The sequence below is a fragment of the Pongo abelii genome, chromosome 1 (genome assembly GCF_028885655.2).
Source record: "Pongo abelii isolate AG06213 chromosome 1, NHGRI_mPonAbe1-v2.0_pri, whole genome shotgun sequence".
Taxonomy (NCBI): domain Eukaryota; kingdom Metazoa; phylum Chordata; class Mammalia; order Primates; family Hominidae; genus Pongo; species Pongo abelii.
The window spans coordinates 183,115,782-183,130,035 of record NC_071985.2 but is presented as its reverse complement, the minus strand read 5'-3'; the positions used below and the strand labels follow the sequence as shown (position 1 = coordinate 183,130,035).

The 14,254-nt window shown below is 42.3% G+C and overlaps 1 protein-coding gene across 24 annotated transcripts in view; it reads left to right on the top strand.

Annotated features, from left to right (window-relative positions):
• Positions 1 to 14,254, top strand: part of ELAVL4 (ELAV like RNA binding protein 4) — a 152,134-nt gene that overhangs the window by 106,960 nt on the left and 30,920 nt on the right. Inside the window, exon 1 of one of the 24 annotated variants that reach the window (XM_054535002.1) lies at positions 6,860 to 7,025. The exons of 22 other annotated variants lie outside the window; for them this stretch is intronic. In XM_054535002.1, coding sequence (XP_054390977.1) covers positions 6,956 to 7,025 — 70 coding nt within the window. In that variant the 5' untranslated portion in view covers positions 6,860 to 6,955. Of the gene's footprint in view, positions 1 to 6,859; positions 7,026 to 14,254 lie in introns of those variants that run through there. One more of the 24 variants, XM_054534996.1, reaches the window with a different exon arrangement.

The following is a 14,254-nucleotide window of genomic DNA, read 5'->3' as shown; positions in this document are numbered from 1 at the left end:
CAGAGAAGCTGCCTGAGTGGAGTTCTTGTTTTTATTAATATGAGGTATAAACAACGTGCCCTATGGAGGAGGTGTTCTGAAGCAGGCCTTCCTTGCCTGCTGCCCTGAACTGAGGTATTACTGAAGTATTACTGCTTTCTGAGTCACTTCAGTCTTTCCTCTCCCTTCAGACCCCAAGGCTGGACGTGCAGGAACTTCAGTTTTCAGCTTCCGTCTTTCTGGTGAGGGTTTCTGCAGTGAGTTCTGTCTGGTTTCTCATTACCCAGAGCCCTGAGCTGGACAACAAACAGGAAACTCAAATGTCACTCTCATATCTTGGTCCTAACTGTGGAAACTGGAACTAGTCCTCAGCCACCTTTGCTCTTCCCAGTGCCCGTCACCAGTCAATGGACACAGATCACCCTCTAAGTACGAGAGAGAGAGACAGCACTACCCAAGAGCTCCACACACCCCAGCACACACACATCCCCCAAACACTTTTCTGGCATGCGTGTGCACGCACAGGCACACACACACACACACACACACCCTAAACACTTTTCTGGCACGCATGTGCGCACGCAGGCACACACGCAAACACATCCCCCAAACACTTTCTGGTCAGAAATACCAAACCCAGTGCATCAGACTAACCAGAATTGAGACAGACTTCACTGAAAGTCCTGCCTTGCCTTCCCCACCCCCATACTTGATAGATGTATTTGAAACCTTATGTAAGTCGTGTTATCCCTTTGGATCTCCATTTCCTCAATACACAGTAGAGAAGATAAATCTTAACCCTACCTTCTTTGGATGGTATTTGTGAATTCAAACCAGGTGATACATGTGAAGGCACTTTGTAAACAAAAGCAATCTATAAATGGGTTGCTCCTATCTCATAACTCCTAACCACTTCTCATCAAGGGTGTTAGCCCTGGGCCAACAGATGGATAAAGGGGGAGGAGAGGGAAGGTGGATGCCTGTTCCTGGTTCAATCCTAGGTTATGTAATTCCAAGTAGGAAGTAGGAGATGGCATCTGAGAAGGCAGGAGAATAGAATGGAAACTTACATTTACTAAGCACCTGCTAGATGCCAGATGTTAGATGTCGCCTTATATTTATCTCATTTAATCCTGACCACATCTACAGTAGGTAGACATTAGTGACCCCCTTATGTAGACAAGGAAACCAAGGTTCCTGGAGTTTAACGTGACTAGCCTAAGGTCACACAGCAGGCAAGTGGCCAAGCCGGCTGCATACCCATGTCTGTCTGCCAGCTGGGACGAGAGACCTTCACAAGAGAGGGTTTCCCACATTCTTGCTGTTTCATCCTGAGTCATGAATGTGGCTGTAGGTTGTATTCCAGTAAGCCTCAGGAATAGCTGCAGAAATAATGAACACCAATTTCAGTGGTTCTGGAAGATTGTAAATGAAAGCCTTTAGTTCAATAAGATGCTCCTCTATTTACAATGGGATTATATCCTGATACACCATCATAAATTGAAAATATCATAAGTTGAAAATGCATTTAATACTCCGATAAACCCATTGTAAAGTCAAGAAGTCATCATAAATCCAACCGTTGTAAGTCGGGGACGGTCTGTAGTTGAATATGTCAGGATAATTTCTGAGATTTTTTTTTTAAATTAGGCCACTTCTATGAGTGGTAACATGATAAAGTGGAAGGATCCACTAAGTTCTTGTTCTCGGGCTAGCTATGGGACTTTTGGTGGATCGAGCCATTCTGTGCCTCAGGTTGTTGTGCATAAAATGGAGATAATACTGACTTTTCGCACCCTTCTGTGTGTTGTGAGATCAGATGATTTGCTAATGTGCTGGTAAATTCAGGATGTTACTGTGGTCACCTATAAGATAGGACATTGTAAGCAGGGGATTTATGAGGGTAAAACAAACCTTTAAACCCCTTGTGATAAGCTATCTTTCCTTCCTAGTCTGCCTTCCAGATGTTTTGCTCAGTTATCTACGTACATCTCAACAAAAGCTGATTAACTCTCTCAGACATCAGTGTCTAACTGTTATTTATGCTCAAGCTGATCAAATTACAATGCCACAGATCCTACTTGTGCTGTTAATATTAGATTTTGGATTCCGGTCTATAATGAATGATTTTTCCTCCATGCATTGGGAAAATTGGTTAGCAGAGTTCATAAGAAAGTTTAATTAGCAGGCTGTTTGTGAAAATAGCAGCTGTGAGTCATCATTCAGAATGAACTAACATTTCTCAGGCTTGAATTTGTTCTTCTGTTCCTTGAGCAGCCACATAGGATCCTTGTGTTTGGGAAGCTGGTGTCCACATGTTGCCCATTTGAATGGCACCATGTAATAAACTAATAACCAAAACATCAGATTTTAAAAACCAGAGAGGAAGAGGAGGTATAGGGTGTTTGTATATATAGATATGTGTATCTGTGTCTGCTAAGGGAATATTTTAGGCCTAAGCTAATCCAGCATTGTGCTAGACAGGATAGTCTAGTGATTAAGAGCTAGACTGCCTATATCTACATCTCTGCCTTATCATTTACTAGCTGTGTAACAGGCAAATTCTTAACTTCTCTGGGCCTCAGGTTTATCATTTATAAAATAGGGATATTGATAGGATTATTGTGAACATTAATTTATGTAAACTACCCAGAACAACACCTGGCATATAGTAATATAATTGTTACAGGAGTTCTGTGAGATGTAGGTATTATTAGCCCCATTTTATAGATGAGGAAACAGCTGTGTGATCTTGGATAAGAAAGTAACTTATCCAAGATCACACAGCTTCTAAGTGGCAAAGTTGAACCAATGTTTATTTGACTCCAAAGCCTCTGTTTGTATTTACTATACTGTACTAGCTTCCAGGGTCGTATGCCTAGTTCATTAAGTGTAGATACTCTGTGTGTGTGTGTGTGTGTCTGCATGCGTGTATGTGTGTACCTATGAGAGTTTGCTCCTGCTTGACTATCCATACAGTCACACACAATTGTTTTGCATTTTTTTCCTTGGGTCTTTGGTTCTCCTAGTGAAACTTCAGGAGCTCACTGCTGACTACTCACACAGTGAGCTAGAACCAGACTTGTACAACTTGTACCAACATGAAAATGTGTCTTCAGACATCTGACTCCCCTCCCCACTATGCAATTCTGTCCTGTGTCTAGATTATTCCAGAAGCAAGACTGTGTGATATCATCTGAGAAGCCAAATCATAGACTGTCACAGTGAAAAGAGACCTTAAAAGTACTCCATGGCAGCCAGGCCCGGTGGCTCACCCCTGTAATCCCAGCACTTTGGGAGTCCAAGGCGGGTGGATCACGAGGTCAGGAGTTTAAGACCAGCTTGGCCAAAATGGTGAAACTCCATCTCTACTAAAAATACAAAAAAAGCTGGGCATGGTGGCGGATGCCTGTAATCCCAGCTATTCGGGAGGCTGAGGCAGAGAATTGCTTGAACCCAGGAGGCAGAGGTTGCAGCAGTGAGCCGAAATTGTGCCACTGCACTCCAGCCTGGATGACAGAGCAAGACTCCTTCTCAAAAAAAAAAAAAAAAGAAAGAAAGAAATACTCTGTGGCTTGGTCTTATTTTCAACTGGCCGGATTGTTATTTCAGGAACTATAGTTCAGGTTTGGGGACCAGCTCCCCCACCTTAAGTAAAAATCTTGAGACAGTATTCAGTCCTGTTTCAAAGGGTAATATTCATTTGAGAATTCCATCTAAAAATCTTTCCCAAAGGTGCTTAATTGATAATGTTTTTTAAAAGGGGTTCTGTGACCAAATGAGTTTGAAAAACTGAAGTGAACCAAGTTTAAAAGGGATTTCTTGGCGGGGCATGGTGCCTCATGCCTGTAATCCTGGCACTGTGGGAGGCCGAGGCAGGCGGATCACTTGAGGTCAAGAGTTCGAGGCCAGCCTGGCCAACATGGTGAAACCCCGTCTCTACTAAAAATACAAAAAATTAGCTGGGCTTGGTGGTGGGTACCTGTAATACCAGCTACTTGGGGTACTGAGGCACGAGAATCACTTGAACCTGAGAGGCGGAGGTTGCAGTGAGCTGAGATCATGCCACTGCACTCCAGCCTGGGTGATGGAGCGAGATTCCGTCTCAAAAAAAAAAAATGGGGTGCTCTTTTTACCAGTAATTCTCTGAACCTGTGCTAACATGACATAAAAAGGAATGGTATAATATGGAGCATTACCCAAGGAACCTTTTTCCCACTGGCATTTTGTATACTCTCCTTTCTAAGCCAGGAGAGAAGAATGGAGGTCCTTGGAGGATAAATTTGAGGGTGCGAGACAAGGAGGCAGTTTGCAACAGTTCCTACTTGAAGACCTCATTTATTTCATTAAGAAAGAGGGGAGATCTTCTGCTGCCCCGGGGTGGGCAAGTAAAAGCGTTGGTGTCCTGGGAAAGTCTCACCTACTCCCAGGAGGAACAGAAAATGATGCCATATGGATCCAAACTCTAGCATCAGCACAGTTCCATCTCACACTAAGCATTTTTTTGAAAATTATTGAGTACTGAGCACATTCTGGGCATGATTCAAACCGTGGGTTCATTTGGTGTCCTGACTGTCAGGGTGACATTTCATTTTCCATTGCCTGGAAGATCTGAGCCATTAGAAGGTCTTCGTATTTTGCAATCTCACTCGTATTCCTGGGAACTCCTTCATTTTCACATCTGCCAGGTACTTGACTCCATGTAATGAAGCTGGTCATTCTTGCTTGGTGTAGCCATTCCCCAAGAATCCCCAGCTTTTTAGAAAATCAAAGAAGATGATGTTCCCCCGCAATTTCTACCCTAAAGACCTATTTCTGCATGAGTTGTTCTTGGGTTTTTATGTCTTTATTTTGCCTTATTTCCTACCTGCAAGTTAAATAGCAATGAAAAGGGAAAACATACTTTTGTTTCTTGCTTTTTTTCTGCTTCGTGGATCTGGGAATTTCTTTCTTTTTAAACATTTGTTGAAATCAAACTAAGATGTTAGAACATGGTGGTAAGCTTCATGCCTGGCACTTTACTATCAGCGAACTCCTCGATGATAAGGACAGAGGTGTCCATTTCTGCATTTCACACAGATGTTAGTGGTAGATCCGAGGCCAGAGAACCCCTTAGTGTTATTTCAGAAAGGACATGCTGACAGAGGTTTTCAAAGTCCTTCAGCTAACATTTGGCATCCTGACTTATCTCTGTATGGACAACTTATTTATCTCATCTCCTTGAGTGAGAGCCATAAATGTCTTTTACTTTGAATAAGGCAGTTTTAATGGATTTATATTCAGTTAATGTTTATGAAGTATTACTCTGTGCCAAGCCCTCTCACATAACTTATCCCTTTTGATCTAAATCCCAACATGATATCAGGAGCTTCTACATGCCCTTTGTAAGAATGGTGTCTGGTGGGAGTTTTAGAAGCCATTGTCTTAGTGTTAAATATAGCAGTTCCTTTCATGCACAGACATTTCACCCACAGAAAGTCTCATTTTGCCCAAAGGCTAATTACGGTGTATGTAATTAGTATTAACCTGATAATTTTTTCTACCTCTTCCTCTTTTGTTGCTAAACCCTCGTGGTTAACATCAGCTGCATTGCTGGAATCACCTGTTGGTTTGCATCCACTCTGGGTGGAATGTCTTGTCTATCTGACACCCAGACCTTTGTTTCATGTGAGAGTAAGCCAACCAAGAATTAAGAATTCTGGTTCATTTTTCTGGCTAGCTGGGAGTTTGCCAAAATCATCCTCTTTTTTTTCAACCCTTGTTAAAAATATTTTTTAATGTGTGACTATTCTTTCCTGTCTTGTAAGAATATTCTGAACATAATTTAATTTAATGTTGCTTTGATTAAGAATATTTCATTGCCCCAGGGTCATCAGTCTGAATACTCCTTCTTTTTGTATGATAAATGCTGAAGGTGAGATAGCTGTCACTGAGGCTTCTGTTGTCCTAGTGCACTACTTAGACTATCTTTTCCTTTTCAGTTTTTTTTAACTAAGTACTTGATACCAGCTTTTTATCTTACAAATTTCCTTTCTTTTCTGAACAAACAGAAGAAAAATCAGGTTCAGATTAGTTCAGTTTTTCGTTTATTGAGGTGTATTTTTGAAATGTGTATTTAAAGATCTATCATTTGGAGCAATTTATTTTATATAACAAACCAAAGGGTGGGGGAGTGGAAGACAAAAAAATACCTCCTTTGAGAAATAGTTGGTTGGCCTTTCTTTTGTTTGTTTTTTGAGACAGGGTCTCCCTCTGCCACACAGCCTGGAGTGCAAGGGCAGGATCGTGGCTCCCTGCCCCTCCTCCTCCCAGGCCCAGGCAATCCTCCTGCCTCAGCCTCCCAAAGTGCTGGGATTATACGTGTGAGCCACTGAGCTCAGCAGTTGGCGTTTCTTAATGAATAGTGTAGCTTTGTAATTGGTCTTTCTGCTTTTGGGACTGCTAGAAATGAATGTATATAGTCTGTGCATTTTCATGTTCAGAGACATCATTTTACGTCTATGTGAACAATTTGGCTATCTTCTCTGAAATCAGAAACTCTATTAAAGGCCTGTGTGGGCTTTGGAGCTGGATGGATATTCAGATCTTGGAATCTGAGGCCTCCTTGATTATAAATTGCAATGATAATGCTTACCTTGTTGGATTGCTTTAGACAATAGATGAAATGATAGAAATAAAATGTTTATATACTGACTGGCACTCAAAAAATGATAACTGTTTTTGTTACTATTCATTCACTTATTGAATTCATTCATTCATCCATCCATTCAACATAGATTTCTTGAAAATCTACTATGTGCCAGACATTGGTCATAACAAGATCCATGTGGGTCATAATAAGACTCACGCGCCCCGCCCTCCCCACCCCCACCCTTAAGGAACTTAGGGTCTATTGAGAAATACATTCAGTTCAACAAGCTTATATTAAATACCTACTGTAGGCCAGGCACTTTGCTTGTTGCCATCTTGATGCCACATGATGAGTACAAACATCTACTTAGGAAGCCAGAATATGCCCTCTGGCAATAACCAAGGACTGGCCCAAGGTAATTTTAACTACTTTGGGAATTCGGGTCCTGGGTTTGTTGTTGTTGTGTTGATGTTATTTTGAGACAGAGTCTTGCTGTGATGCCCAGGCTGGAGTGCAGTGGTGTGATCTCGACTCACTGCAAGCTCTGCCTCTCGGGTTCAAGTGAATCACCTGCCTCAGCCACCCAAGTAGCTGGGACCACAGGCACATGCCACCACACCCAGCTAATTTTTGTACTTTTTGTAGAGACAGGGTTTTACTATGTTGGTCAGGCTGGTCTCAAACCCTTGACCTCAAGTGATCCACCTGCCTTGGCCTCCCAAAGTGTCGGGATTACTGGCGTGAGCCACTGCACCCAGCCAGTCCTATTTTTTTAAACAATATTGTTGGCAGAGAGCAGACACACTCAAAATTACAGATGCTTAAATGCTTCCTGAATCTCTGCCAGAGATATAAGGAGATCTCATATACACATCTGAGGATGGATTCAACTTAGAAATGGTATTGACAGTACAGGTTGACATCAACAACAAGTGGAGGTGATGACTATAAATTTCGTGACAGTTCTTTCTTCTCAAGGAATGGGTGCTCATTGTGTCCTCTCCTTCTGGAATGCTCTACTATACCTGTTGCCCTTGACTGCCTATTGCCTGGCTGCCTCCTGTCAATTTTTTCAAATTAGTCTCAATTCAGATATCACATCCTCCAGAAAGACCTCTCTCATCTCACTATTGTAACACTTAACTATACTCTACTATCACTGATAATTCATGAGTCTGACTTTTCTACTAGATCATGAGCTCCTTGCTTCTTTCTTTGTCCTCAGTTTCCACATCTGTAGAAGGGATTTGAAGATGGCTGATACTAAAGTCTTTTCCAAGATTGTCATTCTATGATGCACCAGATCCAGTTTGAAAGGCACAGCCAAGTTGGGAGATGGGAATGGGATACTTTGGGATATATATATTGGAATTAAATGGGAGAACAAAGACTTGGAGTTGGTACTAGAAAACCCATGCTCTCTCGCCGGGTGCAGTGGCTCACGCCTGTAATACCAGCACTTTGGGAGGTCGAGGTGGGCAGATCACTTGAGGCCAGAAGTTCAAGACCAGACTGGCCAACGTGGCAAAATTTCGTCTCTACTAAAAATACAAAAATCAGCCGGGAGTGGTGGTGCATGCCTGTAACCCCAGCTACTCGGGAGGCTAAGGCATGAGAATTGCTTGAATACAGGAAGCAGAGGTTGCAGTGAGCCGGTATCATGCCACTGCTCCCCAGCCTAGGTGACAGAGTGAGATTCAGTCTCAAAAAGCAAACAAACAACCCAAACAAACAACCGCATGCTCTCTCAAAGTCTCAGGCATATTATGCTAATGTCAGGTATTTAGCATACAAATGAGCACATATTCAAGAAACCAGGGCACAGCAGAAAGTGCACTGGCTCTAGAGTCAGATGGGCCTAGCCACTATTTTCTAGACAAGAAAGCTACTTTCTCCCTCTGGGCCATAATGGGCCTTAATTTCCCCTTCAGTAAAACAGATATCAAAATACCTGCTTCAGAGGGTTGTAAAGATTATGTAAGTAATGATGTAAGTGAAGTGCTTGGCCCATAATGGGTGCTCAAAAAATATTTGCTATTATTTTTATTTTCTCAGTTATAAATATAAACTGAAACCCATTATGAGCATTGAGTCTAAAATAAATATAATTTAGAACCTTTGAAGGGATCTTATGGGTCAGTCTTACCGACTGCTCTAGCATCCTCGGACAAATAGTAGGTCTGGCTTCTGTTTACACATGTCTAGGCATGGGGCTTTCACCACCTCACAAGGCAGCCCATCCCTTTAAAAAGCATTATTAGAAAGTTATCCTTTTATAAAGGCAAAAATCTGTTCCCTAATTTTCTTCCACTGCCTGACTTTTATTCTCTCCTTCGGGGCCCCACATAGCAAGTCTACCCTTATTTTCCTGTCATGACCTTTCAAAATATTAGAAGGGGCTTTGAGGTCAGGCACAGTGGCACATGCCAGTGCTTTGGGAAGCCTAGGTGGAAGGATTGCTTGAGGCCAGGAGTTCAAGACCAGTCTGGGCAACACAGCAATACAATATAAAAAATAAAAGAAAGGGCTTTGGATACCTCTAGAGTCTTCTCTCCTTCAAACTAAATGCCCACAGGTCTTTCACATGTGTCTTATGGGATCGGGTTCCACTTACCAACTTCCTATGGACATGGGTAAGGCTCTGGTAAAAAAAAGATGTTGCTGCTTTTCCCGGTCCTTTTATGTTTGGTATTTGGGAGACTGAAGGTAGTTAAGAGAATGTACATATCCATGTGAATAGATAATATTCATTAGTTTACCCAACAAACATTTACTGGATATCCAATAATGTCATGGGCCCTTTGTTAGTTCCTGGGGGAAGAGAAATGAATAAAGCAGCATCTTGTTCCCATGTTGCTACCAGTCTAGTGGGGAACAGAGACACATTACAAGACAGTTTTCAAAGGATGTGTCAGTGAGAATGTTCACCTGATCTGCAAGACTGAGGGGAGGCGGGCACTGTAGTTTTTTCATACATGTCTTATTCAGCAGCATGGTAATTCAGATTGAAGAAACTAAGGGTGCCTCTTTCCTCTTTTCAGTCATTTGACAAGCGTGATGATGGATTGCCCTCACATTCAGTTATGCCACTGCTCCAACATGCCAAGCACGTTCCTGCTTCAGGGCCTTTGCACATGAGATTCCTTCTTCCTGGAATGCCCTTTTCTCTGATAGAAGTGACTGGCTACCACCCTTCAATCACCCCAGCCCTTTCCCTCAGATCTCTGCTCTAACATCATGTTAGCAGTGAGGCCTTACCTGACCATCTGTATTAGTGAGGGTTCTCTAGAAGGATAAGAACAGGATATATATATACACACACACACACACACACACACACACACACGTGTGTGTGTGTATATATGTATATATACATATACATACCTATACATACATATAGGTATATGTATATACATATATATGCATATACACAAACACACATATATACATATACATATATACGTATGTATATGTATACATATATATGCATACATATATGTATATAGGTATATATACGTGTGTATATATGTATATACATATATGTATATGTATATATGTGTATATGTGTGTATATATACATATATGTGTATATGTGTGTGTATATGTATATATGTGTGTATACATGTGTATATATATGTGTATATGTGTGTGTATATGTATATAAAGGGGAGTTTATTAAGTATTAACATACACAATCACAAGGTCCCACAATCGGTTGTCTGCAAGCTGAGGAGCAAGGAGAGCCAGTTCGAGTTCCCAAACAGAAGAACTTGGAGTCCAATGTTCGAGGGCAGGAAGCATCCAGCACGGGAGAAAGATGTAGGCAGGGAGGCTAGGCCAGTCTCTCCTTTTCACGTTTTTCTGCCTGCTTTATATTCTAAAGCAGCTGATTAGACCGTGCCCACTAGATTAAGGGTGGATCTGCCTTCCCTAGCCCACTGACTCAAATGTTAATCTCTTTTGGCAACACCCTCACAGACACGCCCAGGATCAATACTTTGTACCCTTCAATCCAATCAAGCTGACACTCAGTATTAACCATCACAGGTCCACCCCTTGTCAATTTGAACCCATACACATCTCTTGAGGTTATAAATAATCTTCAAATAAAGGCAGTAATAAGCTCATGATTACACCTAACATAATACAACTACCCTTCAAACAACCAGAAACGCACTAATCCCCAACCCAAATACCATTATACTGAGTTAACAATACTTAAATGCTGATATGAAGTCAATAAATCTTATGTCACATGATAAAGGAAAAGGAAATAAAATAAAGACATTTTCTTAGTACAAGTGTATACATGCACAAACATGTTTTTAGCAAAAGAAGGAGGAAATACCCATGACAATTACAGTCCCTGTTTCTGTACCCATTTGTATTCCTTTTGCCTTCAGCAAGCACCTCAGCAGATCATGGTTTTTTTCCTGGTGGAATGACCCAAACCTTCATTCCTGAGGTGTCTGGGCCATTTGCAGTCCTGCCTGGATTGGGCTATTGTAGTTTCCCATTGACCTTAATCACAGGGCGTGGTAATACTAAGAGACACCCTAATGAATCTCCTGTGTTCCATGTATATTATTCCTTACCTCCATTGTGGAGTAGTAGACTAATTTCATCTTGATAGTCTGGGTCAATCACCCCAGCCAACACTGCAACTCCCTTCTTAGCCTGTTGACTTAAAGGTAGGAGGAGCCCAAAGTGTCCAGGCAGCAATCTTAACTTCTAGTTTAATGGAATCGTTATTGTGTCTCCTGTTGGCAGCGTTCCTCCCTCTGGAACTAAGACCTCTAGGCCAGCAGAACGTGGTGTTGCAGGAACAGGAACAAAAATTTTGCTAGTGGATCACTAGGGGTGATGGTGAATGGTGCCACTTCCACTTCCACCCCTTGATTCCTGGACCCATGAATCCTGGCTATGGGAGAAACAGTACCATATGTTGGACACTGATTCAGAGCATACACAGCCTTCTGGAGAACTTTGCCCCAGCCCTGCAAAATATTGTCACCTAGTTGGTTTTGTAATTGTGACTTCAAAGGCCATTCTATCATTCTATCAATCCAGCTGCTTCAGGATGATGGGGAACATGGTAATATCAGTGGAATTCCATGAGCAAGAGCCCACTGCTGCACTTCTTTAGCAATAAAATGAGTGCTTTGGTCAGAGGCAATGTTGTGTGGAATACCATGATGGTGGATAAGGCATTCCGTGAATCCATGGATGGTAGTATCAGCAGAAGCATTGCGTGCAGGATAGGCAAACCCATTTCTGGAGTAAGTGTCTATTCCAGTGAGGACAAACCTCTGCCCTTTCCATGATGGAAGAGGTCTAATATAATCAACCTGCCACCAGGTAGCCGGCTAATCACCCTGAGGAATGGTGTCATATCAAGGGCTCGATATTGGTCTCTGCTGCTGGCCAATTAGGCACTCAGCAGTGGCTGTAGCCAGGTCACCCTTGGTGAGTGGAAGTCCATGTTGCTGAGCCTATGCATAACCTCCATCCCCGCCACCATGGCCACTTTGTTCACAACAGGGGTGGCTGGGGAAAGAGACTGAGTGGTGTGCACATAATGGGCCATTGTATCCACTTAATTATTAAAATCCTCCTCTGCTGAAGTTACCCATTGGTGAGCACTCACATGGGATACAAATATCTTCACAGTTTTTGACCACTCAGAGAGGTCCATCCACATACCTCTCTCCAAATTTCTTTGTCACCAATTTTGCAGTCATGCTTCTTCCAAGTCCCTGACCATCCAGCCAAACCATTGGCTACAGCCCGTGAATCAATATATAATTGAACATGTGGCCATTTCTCCTTCTATGAAAAGTGCACACCCAGGTGCACTGCTCAAAGTTCTGCCCACTGGGAAGATTACCCTTCACCGCTGTCCTTCAGGGATGTCCTAGTAAGGGGCTGTAGTGCAACAGCTGTCCACTTTCAGGTTGTGCCTGCATAGCGTGCAGAACCATCTGTAAACCAGGCCCTAGTTTTCTCTTCCTCTGTCAACTGATCATAGGGAACTCCCCATGAGGCCATTGGCGCAAACTGGGGAAGAGAAGGCAGGGTGGCAGGAGTGTCCCCAGCTTCATCAGGGTGGCAGGAGTGTCCCCAGCTTCATTAGGATCCTCCCACACATCCCCATTCCAAGTTTCAGGGTCCCATTTTTTTCCAATCAATGCCCTCACTTTAACAGTAGACACCTGGCAAGGCTGTGCATGCATCTTTAGTTGCGGGTCAGCCACTCACATGGTAAGAGCTCATGTCTGTTTTTCCACAATTTCACCTCTTTCTCTACAAGAGATAAGACTCTCACTCAAGGCAATCTTAGCAGATTTGAAGCTCAGTATCTGCTTCTGAAGCTAGGAGACAGAATCCCTGATTTCATCATTTTCTTTCATCACTTTGTCCACTGAACTTAGGAGCAACCAACCAGCTTCATTATGTTCCTTGGTTCTCCATATACAGTCAAAGGTATTATGTATAGAGTCATTAAACTCCTTGCCACTCACGAGCGGTGAATCAGGAGTATCAAATTCATTTATTTTGCATAACGCTCTAAACAGTTCATGCCAAAGACTATCAGTGTTCTCTGTACTGTTAGAAGTAGAGTCCTTAGCATTTTGGGGTCTAATCATATTAAGCAGCCAACTCCAAAAACCCCAAAACTAATTAAAGAACTCCATCCTTAATATTCTGTTCCTCTAGGACCACTCCTGGTACCAAAATCTGTATTAGTCAGGGTTCTTTAAAGGGATAGAACTGATAGGAGATACATACATATATAAAGGGGAGTTTATTAAGTGTTAACTTACATGATCACAGGGTCCCACAATAGGTTGTCTGAAAGCTGAGGAGCAAGGAGAGCCAGTCTGAGTCACAGAACTGAAGAACCTGGAGTCCGATGTTCAAGGGCAGGAAGCATCCAGCATGGGAGAAAGATGCTGAATCTCTGGGAGGCTAGGCCTGTCTTTCCTTTTCACATTTTTCTGCCTGCTTTATATTCGCTGGCAGCTGTTTAGATGGTGCCCACCAGATTAAGGGTGGATCTGCCTTCCCCAGCCCACTGACTCAAATGTTAATCTCTTTTGGCAACACCCTCACAGACACACCCAGGAGCAATACTTTGTATCCTTCAATTTAATCAAGTTGACGCTCAGTATTAACTATCATACCTATTTAAAAACCATCATACCTATTTAAAAATCGCAAATCCACCCCCTACACTGCCTTTCCTTCTTCTCTGCTTTATTTTCTCCCTACAACTCACTATCATCTGAAAAACGTTATATTTTATTTATGTATTTCTTGTCCATTTCCCTCAACCCCAATCAGAATGTAAATTCAGTGATGGCAGAAAACAAGTAGGTTTTGTTCTCTTCTATATTTCTAGTGAATGGAATATGCCTGGCACATAACATATGCTCACTAAATATTTGTGGGATAAATGTAGTACTTAGATTCAGCCCTCAAGTTGGAATGTCATCATTGTGATAGGGAAACTCTATCAAAACTCTGCTTCATCTTCAAAGCCCAGCTCAAATGTCTCCACCTCCAGGAAGCCTTCCCTACTCTACTCAGTCGGAATCAATTTCAACTTCCTCTCTGTTCTTATATATAGCTTTAAAAGAAAAA